The sequence below is a fragment of the Pleurodeles waltl genome, chromosome 3_1 (genome assembly GCF_031143425.1).
Source record: "Pleurodeles waltl isolate 20211129_DDA chromosome 3_1, aPleWal1.hap1.20221129, whole genome shotgun sequence".
NCBI lineage: Eukaryota > Metazoa > Chordata > Amphibia > Caudata > Salamandridae > Pleurodeles > Pleurodeles waltl.
The window spans coordinates 1976270517-1976292780 of record NC_090440.1 but is presented as its reverse complement, the minus strand read 5'-3'; the positions used below and the strand labels follow the sequence as shown (position 1 = coordinate 1976292780).

The following is a 22264-nucleotide window of genomic DNA, read 5'->3' as shown; positions in this document are numbered from 1 at the left end:
TAGATTAGGTGTCACCCGTGAGTGCCTCTTTTGGTGCGGAAAACAGAAAAAAGGCTGGCAAAAAAGGGAGGGGGGGAATGCTCTTTCTCAGGGGAGTAGGTGTTATAAAACTTAAGGTTTTTGAGGCCTGAGACTACTTATCTTTTGCATGTAAAGGGATGGTCACGTTTATACTTATATAATTGTCAAGGAAAGATGGCCTTGCTGATTAATTTGCGTTACAGTCATAATGTTACATAGGTGTTAGTGTTGCATTAGCTGGCCCCAAGGGATATTCTCATTGAGGCCTTGTTGGTGTGAGCATTATTTAAAGACCCACCGTTGTTCTCTTTCTATTTTTTGTAGTGTTATATGGGCTTTAAGGAGGACAGACTCAGCCCTACAAATACCTCCTTCTCCCTCTTTGTTATTGAATATTTAGGCAGCACTGAGCTGCAGGAGTTTCTATAAGCCTCCTCTACACTCACACATAAAGGACTATTAGCACATATGGTGGAAATTGCAGGGCTCACTTTCTCGCCAGAGGAAGTAGTAACAATTTTGGCCTTAGTATCCCCATTTGGTGAGACACCAACATCAGAGAATGTGGGACACAGTAAGGATTGGGACAAACTTAACACCCTCAAAAGGAATCGAGTAAAAACCATGATCGATGGGATCATGATGACAGAGTACTTGAGAGCAAATGCAGCCCCAGAGGGCCTAATAGTAAGAAATTAACCCTTTGTTTTTCAGCATGACAAGATTTTACAAAAAGATTGGTCACTTACATTGTGGCATTGCACCTGTGACTGGCTAATTTTGATCATAAAAACAGCAACATGTCTTTCAGAGGAACTAAAGAGGGAGAGCCTTACTCTTGAGGTCTGTATCAAAGCATTCATGTCTACAGGGACTCTCAAAAAGCACTTAGAGGAATTAAATCAGTCCATTAATGAATATGAGGTGTATTTAAAACAAACTAAGAATCAGAAACGTTAAAAGGATGTAAGCAAATTTTCACATGAAAAGGTATACCAGTACATTAGAGAAGACTATGCTCCCCCAGGAAGAAACCCAGGGTGTAACACGGACTCTGACTTATCTGATTCAGGCTCCAGTAGTTCAGATCCTAATCTGAGGGCGCAGTATCCAGGCAGATGGAATAACAGAAGAAACAGGAGGCCCAGCTTCAGAACAGGGAGAGAGTGGGCAATGTATCCCATGTACCCACCCCCCTTTACACAAGGACCCTTTACACAAGGGCCTCTACTACCTCAGATATATCCTCTGTACTTTGAACATTGGGAATCTCAGGGGGGGTACATTTTCACAATACCGTCCTTTTTTAGGACCAGGCCATGGACGCCCCAGGGAACCCCAGGTCTGATGGGCACCCGACCCAGAACAGGGGAGGGTGTTTACACAGAACATGAGAATGGAGGGCACACAGGGTTGGTACAATCAAGCAGGCCCAAGCAGCCGCACAGTCTAGTGGTAAATTTGAGTGAGTTAACATTAACTCATGCACAGACACATGTCCTGGAGAAGGGTCTGAGTTTTGTCCCAACTACCCCCCTCCACAAATTCAGATTATGCATAGAAGTAAATGAGTGCATTTGAAAGATCAAGTTAAGATTCTTTTTTGAGGGTCGGCCACCTACTGTTGGTTCTGCAAATGGGGACACTGGTCTACTTAACAAGTCATGCATAATACACCTCCTAGTGCATCCTTTCCAGTAGAAATTCTTGAGCAATAAGCTAATAACACCAATATAGTTATAAAACAGGCAGATAAGGGTGGTGCCATCACTATCCAGACTACAGAAAAGAGTGTCTGAGACTGGGAAGACCGAACAGAATTCTTTAAGACTAAGATCACCATATGGTGGAGCAAGTGCTAGCTCACAACTGGATTTCTGAGATAGAAGGTGATTTCCTAATCAACAAAAATCCAGTGACTCCTTATTTCTATACCATTCCTAAAATTCATAAAAATGTTGAAACACCCCCTGGTAGACCTTTTGTGTCTGGCATCAATTCAGTCTTGGAACCTTTGTCCCGTTTTGCTATAGATTCGGACTACCAAACACCACGAAACGAGGTTATGGAATGTTGTTTCTGGGTCTTAACAAATATTGTTTTTTAATTTGAATGAAATCTGTACCTTCAAAAACATGGGACAAGCATGGGAAGCACCTTTGCCCCTAGTCTGGCCGGTCCCTATGCCTACCATCTCGAGAAAGAGAGAATTCTAAAGCCAAATAACCCATACAGAGATAACATTCTACTTTGGAAGAGATACATTGATGACATACTGGTCATCTCGAAAGGGGAAGAGACACAAGTAGGGTATTTTTTAGAGTGGCTTAATAGACTGGATCAGTTTCTGAGATTCACTCACACTAAAAGCAAGTAACAATTGGTCTTTCTGGACCTCACCATCATAGCAACCAACGGGGCCCTCAAAAAGACCACCCATGAAAAACCGACAGCTAAAAACAATCTATTACTTTTCGCTAATGCCCATCCCCGCCATTTAAGGGAGAACCTCCTGTTTGGACAGTTCCTTAGACTAAGGAGGAATTGCTCCAGGGTGTCTGACTACAAACAACAAGCCCAGAATCTGGCATCAAAATTGAAGGCGAGGAAATACCTCCAAAAAATCATTAACTGAGCCACGAAACGAGCGCGTGAAAACAACAGAGAAGCCCTCCTGGACGCTCCTCCTCAAAAGGGTAAAGAAGAAAGATCTATATGTATCACAAAATTTAATGTAGCCTCTAATCAAGTGAGCAAGATAATAAACAAATATTGGTGCATCCTGAACAGTGGCTGGTTAGAGATTCCCAAACCCATGTTTTCCCACAAATGTGGCAAAAGTCTAAGGAACAGGCTAGTGCATACCCGCCCACGCCTGCCCAGGAAAAAACTGGACGGCAACAACTATTTATCACCACCCACATGGCATTACCCGTGTGGCAACTGTAGTGTGTGCCATTTAACAAATGTAAGCAAAAAGGGTTACCTTCAACAACAGTAAAATATGGGAAATCAGGGATTTCACCAACTGCAACACCCAGCGAGTAATATACATGATCACTTGCCCATGCAATTTACATTATATAGGGATGACCACCCGTAAAGTAAAAACTTTCATCTGTGAACATTGGAGCAATCTGAGATGTGGCCGAGCCACCACAAAAATGTCCACTCATTACCTTGACAAAGCACACACAGTGGAGGATTACCAATGGGCTATCCTTGAACACCACAAAGAGATTAATAGCAAATCCTTCCTGCTCAAAAGAGAACAATGTTGGGTTTGTAAACTATGCACACACCAACAAGGCCTCAATATGAATATACCTTGGGACCAGCTAGTGCAACACTAACACCTATGTAACCCTATTACTATAATGCTAAATAACCAGCAAGGCCATCTTTCCTTGACATTGATATCAATATACGTGACCATCCCCTTACATACAAAAGATGAGTAGTCTCAGGCCTCAAAAACCTTAAGTTATATAGCCCCCACTCCCCTGAGAAAGTTCAGCCCCCCTCCCGTTTTTTTGCCAGCCTTTTTACTGTCTTCCGCGCCGAAATAGGCACTCACAATTGACACCTAATCTCGGGGTCCTCGCAGTCCTACATCGGCCCACTGGAGGCTGCCATCTTGGGAAATAAGAGGTCTAGTGCCACACGCGGCAGCAAGTCAGGACGATTAAGCTGCAGTGAGTTTATAAACTTGACTCCCACATTAGTCACTGTGTTTCAGACCCTGGGGAGATGAGCACTAGGCACAAGGCTGGAGAGTCGCTTTGACAAAGTAAGTGCTTTTACCGCTCTTTAAAATGCACAAAAGAAGCGGCTATTTGGTGAGTCTAATATTCTGCGTTAATTTTGTGTGTGACTACAGGCACACACTTCTCCCGGAGGATCTATGATATGAAAGAGAGACACTAAAAAGTAGGTCACGCATGCACCACATGTGCACTTTAGATGTGCTTCACACGTTTATGTGTGTTTGCATGTTTTTCTAAGTGTAGTATGTCCTGTATTTGTCTATTTTATGAGATTCACAAGTTTTTTTCCCACGAGTGAGGTTCATTTTTCAAAGAAGTGGCACCACACCCATAAGCAATACAAATAGCAGTCCTACACATATGAGGGCTGTGAGAACCTTTGCTCTTTTCGTTTCCACAGGTATCTCAGAAGGGCATCGGTTCCTTTGGGTATTATTTCACTTTAGTTAGGTGTACCACACCATACCACAGAACATTCAGTGTTATTGCCTTTACTAGTGGTAGTCAATCAAGGAGTGACATTAGGGAGTCCACCTTGGTCCTGAAGTGTAGTCTAGGGGTTAGACTCCGAAACATGTAGATCGACCAGGATTTAAGGTACACAGTATACCCCACATCCGATGCCCCTTTTTAACCATACCGCATCTGTGAGACATATTAAATTAGTAGTACTACCCAGAGGCAGGTATTTTTAACTCACCTAAGATCCCACCAATGCTATCCCTCTCAAAATTCACATTGATGAAACTACAACGGAACTCCCACGTATTCCGTCGGTTGTAGCATGCCCATTCTACAGCAGAACGGGAGGAAACCCAATGATGGAGCATGAGACCAAGGGGTAATCCTGGTGGGTGAGAGTTTTTCACACACAAAAAAAACCTTTTTCTTTCTCTTGTCCACCCTGTGGAATCTATTTGGGCTCGGCCTTATGTTATATAGGCTATAAGGAGGACAGACTCTTCTGCCTCTTTGTTATCGTACACGAGAAAGTGCAGTCATTCACTGTGAAGCAAACCAGTGACTGAAGTGAGTTAACTCATTGCCCTATTCTGCAGGTTGCGATGGATGGAAGCAAAACGTGAATGACTGTTGAACAGACCACTGGATGAAGATTGCTGGCCAAAAGCAACTCTCTCTATATATATATTTATGCATGTAAATTTATTGGGATTCTTTTTGGGAAATATGAGGCTGTATAAACAGTTAAAACTGTACAAGAAGTAACAAGCATTTGAAATGAAATGGGTCTTGCATTTGCTTGAGTTAGAACTATTAGTGTTGTAAATTCCTAACTGGACTTTTCTTGCCATTTAAATTGAAAAAGAAAAGTAAAACAGTTGACATAAGCGAGCCAATTCAAAGTGCCACGGCCTCCATGAGCATGAGCACGAAGGAGAGACACAAAGGAAAAAGAAGTTCGCTCACAGTTAAACTATCAGCAATCGTGCAATTATCCATGTAACAGGGTCGATGGCGAAGGGGGTAACAAAACTGCCCCAAGGAGGGACAAATGTAAAGCATTTACCAATGATGACAAGGGATTTTTGAAAGGCAATCCCACAAACGAGTGATAGTGATGGACATGAGGTGGGCGTGGTTAAAATCCAACAATACCAACAAGTCTGAAAAGCAGAGCTTGTGCGCTGCTATGCTCGACCTAAAAATTAGGAAAATTAAAGGAACTTGTAAGAATTTGAAAGTGCCCTGTTCATCATAACCCCATGGCAGGACCTCAGTGGTAAGATTGTTGTTGGGGTTTACACACTTGAATGTCAGTGGAGGTTTACAACTCAGGGGTGCTGGGAGAGGGGCCAACCCCTCCCACTCTGTAATCCTGTTAAATCCTCACATGCTCGTACCTGGGCAGCGAGACAGAAGTAAAAAGAACAGAATCTTTGGCAAAGTCAGTAGGTCTAGCCTTGCAAAGATGGAGGACTTTTATTTATTTATTTTGCAAATGTTTTCAATAGACATTCAAAGTGTAAAAGTAATAAAAAGTAAGGGGCATGTTTACAATCTTTTGATACAGCGTAGTGCCAATAGCCATCTTGCTGCGCTGTCCTGCATCAAAAGAAAAGGGCAGGAATATGCCCTATCTATAAGATACGTGCATTCCTGTCCTTTTCCCCTACGCTGGGGCACAATTGGCTGCCATGTGCCAACACAGGCACCCATGAACCATGTTTCCCAAGGTTCCCAGGTTTACAAATAATTGGAAATCTGGGAATGCGTCAAAATCCATGGGTGTTGCGTGATAACACCCACTGCAAAACCCATGGAGCACCTCTGTGACGCAGAGTAAGGAGACGCAGGGACTTGCGGTGTGTTGCCTTACTCCATATCTGCAAGACCATCTAAAGCCACGCAAAGTGGGTTTGTGTGGCCTTGTAGATATGGGCCGCAGCCTGCGCCTTTGGTGCATCAAAAAAGTGATGCACCACTTGTAAATATGGACCTAAATTTAAGGGAATGTGAAGGAAGCATGCATGTTTGCACAAAAAAAAGGTGAACAAAAAAAAAGGTGAACCACTACAAGAAAAATAACATAAATTTGAAAGCTGAAACTGGGCTAACAACCCTGGCACTAAAATGGACTAGTTTTACATGTATGTGTGCATCTGCAAGATGAAAAATGCACTTACAGTGAAAGCAGTCAATAGCTAAAGTGGGCTGACTAAATGCCACATGCCGTGGGCTGTGGTGGGCGGAAGCACAAAGGAATGGCAGTTGAACAAACCAATGGATGAAAGGGGTTGACCGAAAGCTACGGTTATATTTAGGCCATAAGTAAAAAACGTTTTCTTAAGTAGAACTATGTATTGATATAGATATTGAACTGGCTAATCACAAGAGGCAGTAAGAGGAAGCCTTCTAACACTCACACATGCGTTTTATATTCAGCAGGAAGGCAGATGCAGATGTCTGAGCAGAACTGACCAGTCGTTTTGCACACATCACCACCTAAAGTGTCTCTTAGGACTCCAATCAAACCAGACCTCATAAAATCCCCACAGGTCCTCCCACTCAGCTAGCATTACCTTTAGAAGATGGCTGTGCACTGTTGATGCCAGTGACAATAATGGGTCCCTCGGGCGCTTCCTCATCTGAAATCCGTGAGACTGAACTCGATATAACAAATATTAGAATCAGCTTGTTGACCAGTTTCTTATAGCAGTTTCATCTGAAGGTGTTAAGACGTGACAATGTGGTAGTTGGAACGAAGTCCTGATACTCCATCTCAACTAACCCGAAATAACTATGCTTTCTCTCCGTGTATGCCAAAGTTATCCTCAAAGTCGTTGTCCCCGCCTACCAATTGCTTCAATGGGAATGTTCAGAAGTATGTCGGCAAAATACGGTGTTGCATCCCCGGATGCTCCATGCGCCATTCCAACATAAGCATTGGCAAAACCAATCGGTCTTGGCTCTAAAAGGCGAGGAGGGAAAGGGAAGTAGTCTTTTACTTGCCAGATGTGGTAAATGCAGAGCTATATTGAAACATTTCGTTTACACCTGTTTACCTTGCTTACATCATATTCAGTCTGTGGCAAAAAGGGGGGCTCGGCGGAGACCGTAGAGTGCCACTTATCTGGTAACATTCACATTAACAATGGGCTCAGGAAATAAGAAACGAAGTAATGAGACGTAAGACCCGAAAGGAATAAGAAAAGAAACAAATACATTTAAAAAATGTACAAAACCTAGAATGGTGAGTGAAAGAATACTTCCAAAATGAGCGTTTGGTATCTTCTTATCTAAATACTGCCATCTTTTGGATAAAAATAATATCATCATGTGCACTAAACGGTTTACTGTGAACTACACGGTGGACTACTGCGTTGAACAATACTTGTGAAAATGGAAAAATATATTGCCCGACAGCTGTGAAGAATTGGACACGTTTCTAACAAGAGGTATAATGTGCAATTATTTCATTCATAAAACGTAATGGTCCTGGTGTGTGCCAGAGAAGGGCATTCTAATCCTAAACTATACTCTTCGGTGTCCTGGATTCAAGCGGATTGAGGACAGAGAAAGAGACAGAGATAAAATTGTCCCTCACAGGCACTGCAAGTCATCGATTCAGGAGCAGGGAAGCGACAGACAAAAAGGCCACCCAGTCACGCGCAATGGGCCACGAATTTCATTCGTTGTTTGATGTATTCAGATACTGGGCAATTGTAGCATTTCATATTATGCATTCTTTAATTTCTTTTCAAAGTTGCAAATTTTTGTATCCAGCTCAGCGCTGACAGCTGTTTGTCTTCTCTCGAACAGAGCAATACGTGACCTGACTGCGCGAACCCTGCCAGTATATATCGTATTTCATGTCTTTGAGTCTATTGCTGTAAGTATTGCAATTTAGTCTAATTCTGTGAAACATTTCTAAAGGACGATTGGCGCCTAAGTGACATCCAAGTGATATGGATAGATAGAATTGTACACTGAAATAGCTGCTATTGATGTATAGCGTGTGTGCAGTGCTCCTGGCTTCAGTCTATTGAATCAGTTCACTTGAATCTTTGAGTGCCAGTTTGCAGCACATGGGCTTGTTTATTGGTCTTATATATGTATCTTCGGGATACAACCATTACTTTTACTTTAAAAGTGTTCACTGTTACTATTTGTTTAAAAAAATATTGAATTTTTAACATTTAGGAATTCCCACCAGTGCTAGGTATAGGTCAGATCCTGCATTATAAGTACCAGCCCCGTCCACTACCCATTGTACAGGGCCTTCCCTGGTGTCTTAAATGAACACGCGCAGACAGTGCTTGCTTATAACACACGCATGGAACTGCGTCACCCGCAGTTCGCTCTTTATTTTATACCCTCGTGCTCCGTGCCCCTCCCGGACACGCAGAGCACGTCAGGCACACATGGAGAGCCCGCATGGCTCTCCATTAACTCTTTACATCCCCCCCATGTTTTACTCCACATGGGGACTAGAACTAACAAAACTGAAACCAAAATTAATACATAACGGTATAAAGTCACTTAGTAATAGTTCGTAATAAAACACACGCAAACAGTCCACCTCAACGAAAACACTGTCCTTACGAAACAGCAGACCTTCCTTCTTTATCCTGTTCTAATCACCTGGCAACGGAGCTCCAACTATGAGCAGCCTACATGACAGACAAAGTCCTTCAACTGACTACTCGGTACAGGATTGGGACGTAGATCATATCTTCGGCTTCTTGTGCGCAAGCTTTCATTCCCAGGGGCATAAACAGGTCGGGTTTGTTCCGTCAGCACCGGCCTCCTAACACTCTCTACCTCATTGGTCACCACGGGTGACCCGCCTGTAACGTCATCAAACTCTCCTTCATCATCAATTGGTTCCCTCCGTCCAGCTTTCTTAAAATGCGACACATTCCGTGTCACTCTTTGTCTTCCTCTGGCCGCAGTGATCATGGACCCCTTCACACCAATAACCTCCCATATCTCGGGTTCAAACGGAGTTATAAACTTTCCTCCTCCTCTCCGACATTTCACCACCACTTGGTCTCCTTCTTGGAACCCTCGGTACCTTGCTCGTCGTTGGGCACTCGCCCTCTGATTCGTAGCTCGCCGTCGTTTTTGAGTGGCTTTAACATCCAGCACAGGAGGTTTCCACTTAGGACCTGATGGAATACAGTCACGTGGAGATACTTTGAACATCAAAGAGGAGGGAGCACAACCAGTGGTACTATGGGGCGTTTGACGATAAGCACTCAGGAATTGGTATAGACACTGTTCGCTGTCTTCCCTTTTCTCTACTCCAATCCGAAGAGCCCTGTTCAAAGTTCGCATGAACCTTTCCACGTCCCCATTTGCCTGAGGCCAGTAAGGTGTTATCTTCCGATGACGAATTGCCAGACCCTCAAGGTATAACCGGAATTCTTGGCCTTGGAATGGGGGACCATTATCCGTTCGAATTTCATCAGGCAAGCCAAACAAAGCAAATGTCTTTTGTAGAACTGGCCGCACATTCTCAAACGCCGTCGACGGCACTACCTCAACCACCGGGAATTTAGTATAAGAGTCAATCAGAACAGCAGTTAACCTCCCATCTGGAAAACTTCCGAAGTCCATGCTTACTTTAGCCCATGGTTTCAGAGTAGCCGGCTCCGTTATCACCGGACAATTCGGAGGTTCCACTGACGTGATGATACAGGAGTGACACTGTCCTACCATCTCGTCAACTTGGCTGTCCATACCTGGGAACCATACTTTGGCACGTAATCTCGCTTTGGTTTTAGCAGCCCCTTGATGTCCTTGGTGTGCCAACTCAATCACTCTGGACCAGAGACTTTGTGGAAGTACAATCCTTCTTCCCCTTAGAACCAACCCTTCATTATCAGTAGATAGTTTATCTCGCACTTTCCAAATGCTTTGCATGGCCACTTTCTGTTCAGGGCGAGACGCATGTGTTTTTTCTAGAAAATATTTCCACTTTTTATGGCTCAACGCATCTTTGACGTGGCTCAATATGATATCTTCCTGCGTGGCACTTACAATCTCTGGTACGAGAAGGGCGTTAGGACACGCCGACTGCACGACCATGCTTACAAAGACTTCCGTACTCTCCTCATCTTGTTCTTGTTGCGCATCCGACACCTGCGAACAAGGGTGGCGAGACAGATAGTCTGCCGGATTGTTTGCCCCTGGCCGGTAAATGACAGTGAACCTATAAGGTTGAAGGAGAACGGTCCATCGCTCAAACCTCGGAGGTGCAAGACGCGGGCAACCAGCGAACAACGGAACTAAAGGTTTGTGGTCAGTCACTACTTGAAATTCATGCCCATACAAGTACAAGTGAAAATGGCGGCATGCCCACCGGATGGCTAGAGCCTAACGCTCAATCTGCGCATACCTGGTTTCAACGGCCGACAACGCCCGGCTGGCATATGCGACCGGGACCCATTCCTGATACCTCTGTTCTTGCAAGAGGACGGCTCCGAGCCCGACGGGGCTCGCATCTACCACTACTTCGGTCTTTCTGCTGGGGTTGAAATAAGCCATAGTTGCCTTGTCTAGCAACGCCTCCTTAATATCCATGAAGGCCTGTTGTGCCTCTGGAGTCCAGTCCCAACGGTGTTGCCCTTTTGTTAGCTGCCGGAGAGGTTCAGACATGGTGGCTAGATGTGGTATAAACCTCCCGCAGTACGTGGCCATCCCTAGGAAGCTACGAACCTCCGTGGAACTTTGCGGAACCGCAGCCTGACGGATAGCCTCAGCCTTCCGTGGGTCCACTTGCAGGCCTTCTTTCGAAAATACATATCCAAAGAACTCTACCGAATTTTGGTAAAAGGCACACTTCTTTTTATGAAGCGTTAGTCCCGCTTCAGATAGCCGTTTTAACATTGCACGTAGATGACAATGATGATCCTCTCTCGTCTTGGAGTGTATTAGAATGTCATCACTCAGGTTGATTACTCCTGGTAACCCCGACAAGGTTTCCCTAATCGCATTTTGAAACACCTCCGCCGCAGAGGACACTCCAAAGCTCAGTCTCTTGTATCTTCTCAACCCCACATGCGTCGAGAACGTGGTAATATTCCTGCTTTCCGGGTCTAGCTCTAGCTGATGATACCCCGCATTGAGATCCAACTTGGAGAACCACTGCGCCCCATTCAGATCTGCAATGATGTCGTCCATGGTGGGCGTTATGTGTCTTTCCCTTCGAATAGCCTTATTTGGCAGTCGCATATCAACACAGAGGCGAATCGCTCCTGGCTGCTTGGGTTTTGGCGCAATCACCAGCGGCGACACCCACGGCGTAGGCCCATCCACCTTCTCTATGACCCCTTGGTCTTCCAACAACTGCAGCTCTTTCTCAACGACAGGTCTCAGATGAAAGGGTACGCGACGATGCCTTAGTGCCACCGGAGCCACGTTGGGATCTATGTGCAACTTGATGCGTTTTCCTCTTAAACGACCCAACCCCTCAAATAGCTGCGGAAACTCATTGAGAAGGCGTTCCACTTGAGTATCATACACCTGTCGTGCAAAAAACACTAGTCCCAACTCTTCTGCCATGTGACATCCTAACAGAGTGCCACGATCCCCAGCCACCACATAGAACTTGGTTTTTGTGGATTTATCTCCACTGCTTACAGCCACCTCCACTGTTCCTTTGAGGGGAAGAGGGTCTCGCCCTCCATAATTGTATATCTTAGTAGTTGTCGGGGTCAGTGGCGGGGCAGGTACTAGTTGGTGGAAAAGTGTTTCATCCATGACATTGACCGACGCTCCTGTGTCAATGAGTACGGAGACAAGCATGCCATTGACATGAACGTCACTCATGGGCGGCGGTCTCATTTTCCGTGTCTTACCCCCCGTGAAAGATATTACAAATATGTCCTCTTCTTCATCTTCCTCGAAGACCGGGCCACTCGCCATCGCCTGGTCTCTCACCTCCTCTGTGTTCTTGGATACAGCTCTAACACTTGCATCTCGTCCCTTCTGCTCTCCTGGCTTATTCCTCCGGGACCTACACACTTTGGCAAAATGATTTGGCTTGCCACAGCGGTTGCAGGACTGACCTTTAGCTGGGCATCCCATGTTCGGCCGGTGTTCATACCCACAGCTTCCACAGGCCCTGTCACCGGGTCTGGCAGTGCTTGTTTTCCGCTGCGCTGCCGGGCGTGTTTGAATCGCGTCCACTTGTTCCTCTTTCACCTGGACTACACGAGACGATGACGCAGCAGCTAGTGACTGACCTCTTACTGCCGCCATCGCATCCGCTCGTACTGCAGACAGTTCATGTGATCTTGCAAGAATTAGAATGTCATCGAGGGACATGCCCTGCTGTCTCAAAATCAACTTCCTCAAAGCATTCGACCGGCACCCTTGAATGATTTGCGCTCGGATCTCTTCTTGTTGGTTGAGACCTGTGCACGAGCTCGCTAGCTTTCTCAACCTGGCATAAAACATATCCATCGACTCGATTTCAGTCTGCTGGGCCTGTCGTAGTTTAAAACGTTCGTAATCCGAGTTGAGTTGAGGGTCGAAGTGCCTGTTCAGAGCAGTTACTGCTGTATCGAAATCAGCCTTGTCCCCTGTGTCAGGAAGCGAGTCAAAAAGCTCCTGTAGTTCATCTCCACCCATCAACAGCATTACCGACCTCCGCACTTCCCCGTCCGTTTCCCTGGTTGCACGAAAGTAGTTTTCTAACCTGTTTATCCACAAACGCCACCTGGGTGCAGCGGTAGCCGGGTCAATCAGTTGGCTAAACGGTGGTAACGAAACGATCGAGGAGTGAACCCTGTTGGTCAACTGTGCTGGGAGCTGGGGGTTCCCTGGTGGCGGTGGAGGATTGGCATCATCCTGTGGTGGGGCACTCATCTTTGCCCCTTCTCACCCTTGTGATGTACGCGAGGTGAAGCTGTCCTTTGGTTTTTTTTTCTTTGACTCCTCCTTCCTTACTTCTTCCTTTTCTCCTTTTTTTTCTTCTTCTTCTGCACCCCTTTTCTTGCCCTTTATTTTTCTGTGGAAGTATACGTGTTCCTTTATATTTCTTATTTTTATTTTTGAAAACTTTCTCCTTTTGTTTACCGCTGTTTTTTTTTTTTTTTTTTAGCCCCTCCCGGGGGCGGCGCACATGCAACCCGCGTTGCTTCTCGTCTTCTTTCTCTGTGTGCAAGCACACACGCGCGTGCTACACGCGTCTCTTCTTTTATTTCAGGCTTCCCCCGGCCTCGCAGGAGACGCGCGGCGCGCCCGGCTGCTCTGCAGCAGCACAGCGGCACACAGCAGCCGCGCGCCTGGCCAGGGAAGCACGCGTCTGCTTCGGCTGCTCCCGGGCAGCGAGGGACGCCCGGGGCGGGGCTTTGGAGCCTCCCGTGGTGCTGCTCTCGGGCAGCGAGGGACGCCCGGGGCGGGGTGTCGGAGCCCCACGTGGTGCGTTTCGTGTGGGGCAGGGCGCGGGGCGCGGCTCACCGTCTTTGGGTTTCCCGGTCGGGAGACCGGTTAGTTTCTTCGTCGTCCACTCCGCCAGCCGCGTGCCTGAAGCCTCCTTCGTGATCCCTGCTTTTTTTTTTTTTCGACGACCGGCCCGGCACCACGATCGCGGCAGTCGACACTGCTCCGCACTCCTCCCGGTACGTTTTTCTCAGCTTAGCCTCGATATTTGACTGCACGTTCTTCCACTGTACAGTATTTGCATCCCGCTCGTCGCCAATGTACAGGGCCTTCCCTGGTGTCTTAAATGAACACACGCAGACAGTGCTTGCTTATAACACACGCATGGAACTGCGTCACCCGCAGTTCGCTCTTTATTTTATACCCTCGTGCTCCGTGCCCCTCCCGGACACGCAGAGCACGTCAGGCACACATGGAGAGCCCGCATGGCTCTCCATTAACTCTTTACACCCATCACCCCTCACAACTACCATTCACTGCTCCTCAGTGGTGATCATTCTCATCTCAAAACCAACATCCAGTCCTTGTATCACTACTAGTCTCCTTTACACTCCCACCTTCTTGCAATGTCAAAGCCCCCGAGGCCAGAAACTCTATTTAGCTGTAAGACGTTTGGGCCCCAAGAATCATGCATGTGTATAGTTTCCACGTGGTTCTTCTCAACCACTGCACTGTTTTTTCCTACTAAACAAGGGGGGCCGTAAAACATTTGTACTTGTTCCAGTTTGGACTGCGCCTACTCCTGGGGGCAGATATGCTAAGCGTTTGTGTGGGGGCTGCGCCAAAAGAATGACGCAACCTTTTGACATTTACTAAGCCACACAAAGCCAATTTGTTTAAGCAAAGCAGCTCTGCGTTGGCAAGCCGTTCCATAGTTGGAGAATGGGCATTCCCATGCTTCAACCCATGGATTTAGGCAGATTCCCAGATTTGCTACAGCTAGTAAACCTGGAAATGGATCACAGTGCTCAGCCTTCCCTAGTGAGGTGTAACAAGATGCAATATGTTGATTTCTCCTTGTTACTGTCGCTGTTTACATATGCTATATTATGCAGCACACATAGAAAGAGGAATATGCCTCTAAAGATTGTTTTTGTGCAGGAAATGATCCCTTCTTGCACAAAAACAACTCTGCCCAGAACACAGGCAACCTTGTATACAGAAGTGTCTGAAATGTATATAAAACCTTCTAAAAAAATATCATCTTGCATGCCGTGATCTGCTCAACCCAAAGTGGTGCATGAGATTGGCAGGACTCTAATGTATTTTCAGCATCCCCTAAGAGAGTGGCAAGATATTCTGCCAAAAAAGTGAGGTTTGGGGAAAGAGGGATATGCACACACCGTATGCTCACCATTGTATCATAGACTGTAGTTGGGAGGCTCACTAGGATTAAGCCCTGAGATTTGTAAAGATTCCTCTGGAGCTCCTCTATTTCTCAAGGATTGTTTCAGCTCTTCTAGTGGCAATACTTTAAAACTGTCAAATGCCTTAAGGTTGTAGGCATCTATGATCAGGGGATGCGCTCTGATCTTTTGCAGAAGGGCTCCAATATGAGAACAAATGACAAGGGTTAGGGAGGGCTTGCTTGACAGGTTCCTCAGTGTATGCTATTGAGGTTTGAATCCCATCCATTTAACCTGAACCTGGCCTGGAGTGTCACAATTGCTCCATTTGCACTCAGTAAAATGGTCCCCAATTCCAAATACCCTTATTGTGCTCCTAATCATGTCCATGTTCACTCTATTAAATGATTTGTCAATGTCCAGGTTTAGAAATATGGTATCTGCTCCTCGCCTTCTGGCTGTACCTATCTGGTGGAGGGCTGTCTGGTCCACATGGATCATGTGGGGCATTAATCTTGCTAGTCAGCTAGATAAGGTTGTTGTAAAAATATTACCATCGTTATACAACAATTATATTGGGTGATAGGTAGCAGACTGCTGGCTATAAGCAACATTGACTCTGGAACTTTGGATGATTTCAGGCTGATGATTGCCCTTAATACCCCCTCTTTTGTTGTGGTCTCATTGAGGTGTTCCGCCTTCTGTTTGGAATGCCTGGTAACAGACACAGAGCCCAATTAGGCAGATCTCACCAAGGGTTTATTAGGATCAGGTTTAAATAGCTCCATGTAGAAGGCATGAAACACTTTCAACTTCTCCTCTTCTGATGACTGTAGTACAATTTTCAAGTCCTGGATATTTCTAATGTACTCGCTGGCTTGGCATGCTCATAGTTTGCTTACTAGAAGTGTGTCAATTCTGTTTCCTCCTCATTGAAGTGTGCCCTAGTATAGTTAACACATTGTTGGCCCTATCATTCTTTTAGGTGGTGCATGTCTGTCCTCTCACCACAGTCAATGTTCTCCAGTATTTCTTGGAGGGATTGGATTTATATTTTCCTTCCAATTCTCTGAGTGCATTTGTTAGTTTTTCAAACACCAGAGACCTATACCGCTTAAGTTGTTACAGGCATTTCTCTATCAGGAGGTAGTGTGTTATCATGTGTGGTGTGCAGCGTAGTAAGAATAATCTATAGCTAATGGGTGGTGATGCTACCACAGATTCACCAGCTCCAGCTCTTCAAGCCAAGCCTGCGGCACTGTTGGACTTCGAGAGTTCCGTCTATTCGCTGATGAGATCTAGCTAATATGGCGATCATCGCCAGGTAAATCCCCCCCACATCAGGATGGGGGCTGAATGAGAACTGTATTATTTCTTTTATGGTTTGCTTCTGAAACTTATCCTGTTTTCTGAGTTGGGGCTTATATTGTATTGCGGCCAGCCATCTACTGCCGCCCAGTGCCTCACTCATCACCATTGATAGTGTGTTCCTCAAATGTTGCCACAAGTTTACACACATCCCCACTTCAGCTTTATGAGGGGTGCAGAGCCATAGAACTGTCTAGAATAGACCTGAGATCCCATTCTGTGCTGGGCTCCCTGGAGGAGATGTGTCTCCTGAAGAAAACATTCAACTCCTTGTTGTACAGCTCTCAAGCTATGCTCTTAAGCTTGGTTGGACTGTTACACCACAGAGGCTGTGGGTCGGAATTATCATTGGATTGCATTGCCCTTGCATCAGGAATGGTGTTTCAAAGGGCAACACAATCCTTAAGTTAGATTTACCAAGCGTCACAGGGCCACCGTGCATGGCCCTGCATTGATTGGTAAATTTGGATTAACGAAAGGCTGTGCAAGTTGCTGCCTTGCATTACTATGCCATTTGACACAGTACACCGCAGCAAGTTGTCATGCTGCATTGCATGCTTCAAAGTATGTAGCATGTAGGAGCCTTTAGTTTGGTATCTCAGGTGTCATTCATAGATGAATGTGTTCTGTATTTGCTGGGTCTATCGCTAGTGCCTTTGTAAGAGACATTTGGATGATTGTCATTAAGCTAATTTTTCTGTCTCTCCTTCCGAAAATCCTAAATATCTATAATCAGAACAACAATTAAATGCCAACTCAATTATTGGTCTGTTAATCAATGATATACAAATCCTAAGCCCTAAAATTTGATTATCCATTCTCTAGATCACTTCCTGATCTACTGGGTCAACCTGTAGCAAAGTAAATTAATTTAGGGGAAATGATCTTGTTGAGCCCAGTCAAAACAGCTCTCGTCGAGCTGCCAGTAGACCCCCTCAACCAGCCTGTCCATAAGGTTATTATGAACTCCATGGAGCCCTGTCTGTAACTCTGCACTTTAATATGTCTTTCATATCTGTGTTACCTCCTCAGTTGGTCTGGTTGCCCTCTTTGAAGTCTTGACTAACTCTGTATAGATTCTGGATCCCTTTCTCTTTGCTAGCTTCAGTTTCTGCTGCATAGGGCATTTTTTCTTGTCATGCCGCAAGACTCTCTGCCATCTTTCTCTCAGCTCATGTCCATGAGGGGTTTTCCCACTCCTCAGCATCCATACATACACATGGTCGTCTGGGCTTCCTTAATGGATGTAAGTCGTGCTGCTGGCCATCCCACTGCAAGGTCACTCTGAAGGGATGCCTCCACAGCAATATTTATTGGTTATAGCTGACATAAATCCTCTGATAGGTTAGAATGTTTTTTACTTTCTAAGTGATATAGAGGAAAGATTAAACAAAAAAGCTGCACCTCATCCACATTCAAAGAGATCTGTCCACCCTAACATGTCTGAGATGTTATGGCCTCATTTTCTATGAAAAATTGTGTCCACGCTAAAACATGTGAGAAGAGGTCTCCAGTCCAGGCCAGCAAATCCACCTTATGTACTGTTGGAAAGAGACTCTTTATGTATGGCCACCCCCAACTTTTTCCCCCAATGCTGATGTTTATGACTCTGTTAGTGCACTGGAAGCCTGCTAACCAGGTCCCAGTGCCTGTGCTCGCTCCCTAAATTGCTATGTCAACTTGGTGATTACCTGATTGGCAAGACATTACCCCCCTATAAGGTCCTAGTAAATGGTAACCATGGTAACCAGGGGGTAGGTGGTAAAAGGGTCCCCTGGGCTGCAGCACACGTTTGTGCCACCCTAGGTGACCCTTCCAAAGTACTGGTTGCGGCCTGCCATTGCAGACTGAGAGCTGTGCAAACTGCTCGAGTTTGATTGTTCCCTCATCAAGAGTGGAACAGTCCCAGGCACTGCCTTACATATCTGTCAAACACCCCTCAGGTAGGCCTCTGCAACTCAGAAGGCAGGGTGCATTGTATTTAAGGTGCAGACGTATAAGCATGAGCTTCTACGTCTCTATAGCAGCCTTTCCATTAAGGTAAACTACAAGTGCAGGCCAGTCCATAGGATAACATGAGACTTAAGCCCCGGTTGATCAGGGCTGCTAGCTCCATTATGGTACCGCCTAGATATGCCGAGTTTGGTGCCAAATAACTTGCCATCTCCCCCTAATACTAATCTTGTGGTGAAGAACAGCTGGCATACGCCCAGGTGGCACATTAGAGGTTGGCCACCTGTTTGCCACCTTCCTTTGTGCTCCTGCCGAGCATTCCGCACTGTTACGCTTGCTTGCTGTTGCCAAGACAGGTTTCTGACCTCCTGCCAGGCAGCCTGGGTGTACCCAGAGGCCGGAAACAAAGGCAGTAAGGAAGTAACAACTCCCTACCCCCAGTCAGGCTAGTGAAGCGAGCCATCAGGGTGGTGAGCTTCAAAGATTTCACCACTCTTGATAGCCATCAGCACTGTCCTCCAGTGAGGAAACAGCCCTCTCCCTAGGCACATTTGCTTGCAGAAAGATGGGAAATTAGGTATGTAGGACTGTGCACACCCCCAGCAAGCTGACCACACCTCTAGGGTGAGCAGCCTAGTCTGTGTTCTAAATTTTGATTTCTGCCATCTTAGCAGTGACAGAATAGAGGGTTCTGTGCGCTAAAGGTGTCCTGTCCCACTGGATGTGGTCACCTCAGGGGCGGTTTAACTGTAGGAGCTAGCTGCCCGCTGGCCACTAGTCTCCACACTCCCAACTCCCCTAACCAAAAGAAGCTCTGCTTCACTGACAACCAAACTCTGCCCACTGTTCCACAGCAAAAAAGGAATACTCTGTTCTTGGCTGAAACTTGTCAGTCCTGACCAGAGGGACAGGGACACCTGTGGAAGCCAGAGGCACCTTCAGTTTCCCCTGGACTGGTGGCACCTTTCCCCTGAAAAATGTAGGAAAAAACAACCACAGGATCAGAAGTTTCACTAACCATCGGGCCTGCCATGGGATTGTCAAAAACTAGGTAGTCCAGTTTCTTCTGGGAGTCGTATTACAGCCTGCCTCCAATTTTCAGGGCGCTACCTCACTTCATCGGATCCTGGTAACTTCCCAAATCGTCCTGCACCTTTATCGCTGCCAAGTCTTGTTTGTTGCCATCCAAGTAACTAACCCCGTCACTCGACGCATCAGGTGCTGGGCACAACATGCAACCTGCATCAGACATCTGCAACCCAGCCCCAGCTGAGATTTTGCATCTCCTAGTCAGCATCGTCGTGCCAGTGGTAAAATCACCACCAGCATGAGCCCTGTCCAGCACCATCGACAGCCAGGACAACTCTGAACCAGGACCCCACAGACTGAGTAGAAGTGAACTGACTGTTGTGGCCTGGACACAGGGCCCGCACTAGCTTAAGCCCCCCAAGGGTTCCATGCAACTCAACTTTTAAGTGCATTTTTGCAACCCAATGTTTTGCCATTGACAGCAATGCAACGTTTAAATAGCATTTCTGCAGATTTTCTATTGCTTCTAAAATTGATATCTCTGGTTCTACTGTACTTATACTGTTTGTTTTTGGCGCCTACATTTATATACAAATAAGCTCTATTTATATAAACTGGTATTTATTTTGAGTTGTGTCAATAACTCATCATCCATGCTTGTGCTGTGAAATGTTTAACACATGTTCCTCTAAGCAAGGCCTGACTGCTCTTTGCCACACTACCAGGACTGAGCTAAGGATTTACTAGTGTTAATTCAAGGACTATCTCGGGGGTATTGTGAGAGTATTACATGGTGAGGACTAAACCCCACACCACATAATACTCCACTTTTCTACATGTACCATGTTCAGTTTAATTGGATCTCTTTCTGTGCTTGCAAACAAAGTTTGTGGTGGATACCTCAGATTCATATGTTGTCTCATCTGCAGCAATTATCCTTTACATTTCCCTCAATCCAGCTGCATTAGGCCTGTAATGTACTTTATTCTCCAGCACTCCTGCCCAGCGACAGGGTCAGGTTCTCAACCTGTGCCACCTTAGTATTGTATCAGGGCCATCTTTGCCCTGCTGAAGAAACTGACTTAGCTCATTTAAGGTCCCCTCCCTTTTGGCTGTACCAGGGAGGCAACATCTTGGCTCTTCCTGTGCAGCCTCCATCAGAAAACTCGACCGCCAGACCTGTTGTGAGAAGACCGCCCAGGAGCTCCCCACCGGCCCAATTACGAGTTTTTCACTGGGCTGACCGGCAGAAACCACAACGTAGTGGGTAGTGCAGGGGCCCGTCTGTGGCCCCCTGTACTTGTTCTCCACCAGCCTTTTAATGGTGGTTGAACTGCCATGAAACGGCTGGTGGAGAACATAGTTGTAATTAGCACGGCGGCGCTCACTTCAGCACCGCAGTGGCTGATTACAACCACAACTGCTGTCACCCCATCAGGCTCAGAGATCCTGGTGAAAACAGCAGTCTTTTGACCACCAATCTTGTAATAAGGTGGTTGGACCACCACAGCCGTGCCGGTCCGACCTTCATTGCGAGTCTGGCAGTCTTCGGACCGCCAGACTCGTAATTGGGCCCTGAGTGCTCTCAATGTAAATCAAGTTTAACTTTAATTGTGTTTATTGACTGTTTCAAAGCTGTTCTGCAAAACCAATATTGGCCACTGAATAGACTTTAAAAGTTTCCAGCCTAACGATTTTAAAATCATTTGCCAAGTGCATAAGCATAGGAAATTCATGCTGTGCCTCATCAAGTACAGGAGAAACAAACTTCTGATGGGTATTTTTAATGTGGAAATTTAGCACTGGGCATTACTATGATCAGTTCATGAAGGCATTATTGGACACAATTTATGCGAGATACAAATATACGCAGTACATTCTGACCATATTCCTGTATGTCCAAATATGAACCACAAAAATATTGGCAAGAAAATTATATGTAGGTAAGTAAAGGTTTCCCTTTTCTCACCTCTATAGCTATGTAGCCTGAGATACACATATAGTCAAAGCAATGTATATGGAGTTAGATAGTTATCAGTATTCTTTTTGCTATGTTTTTGTAGCAAAATATTTGGGAGTCGATATACTAAACATACATAAACAGACTATGGGCCAGATGTATCAAAAAAGCGTTTGCGATTTCCTAATAGCACATTTTTGCGATTTGCTATAAGGAAATCACAAACGGTGATATATTACTGAGTTCTTAGCACTGTTAGTGATTCGCAGTGGGTCACAAATGGAGCTGCCTCATCAATATTCATGAGGCAGGTCGCAATGTGTGACCCTTTGTGAATGGGAAAAATAACTCAAAAGTTTTCTTTTCATTTTTAAGAGCAGGCAGTGTTCCATGTTTGCACTCCCCTTTGCAAAGAGGAAGGGGTCCGATGGGGACTCCTTACAGTTTGGGAATGGGCTACCACCCAACTTCAAGTTGGGGGTAACTGCTATTGTTTTGGGACTGCATTCCTGATCGCAAAACAGTCATACGTGGCCCACTGTTAGGAAGAGACACCATTGACACGCGCCTTTCTAATAGGGAATTGCAATCCCTATTTTTCAAGTGAGTATCAGGTTATCGACTCGCAAAATAGAGATGGCACATGGAAAAAAGCCTTTTACCTGTCAAAAACAGCACAATGGGCCGTTTGCGGCCAGTAAAAGAGCTCCATACATCTGGCCCTTAATGAGGAACATAAAGAATGGTGGCAAATATTGTCTTTCAGGGAAAAAGGGAGAAGAAGTGGAGGGGCAGTTAAGAGCTGTTTTCCTAATTGTGTTTTTCATTCCAAAACTCTTACCCCTCCTGCAGGGTTCATAGGAAGTATCCCTTTGTGCAGATATTGAGCAGGCAGTGATTTGCCATTT

At 45.7% G+C, this 22264-nt stretch overlaps 1 protein-coding gene across 1 annotated transcript in view; it reads left to right on the top strand.

The window, feature by feature from the left end:
- The window catches only part of LOC138283650 (multidrug and toxin extrusion protein 1-like), a 446218-nt gene that overhangs the window by 336354 nt on the left and 87600 nt on the right, over positions 1–22264 (top strand). The window contains exon 13 of the mRNA XM_069221586.1: positions 8070–8139. Coding sequence (XP_069077687.1) covers positions 8070–8139 — 70 coding nt within the window. The remainder of the gene's footprint in view (positions 1–8069; positions 8140–22264) is intronic.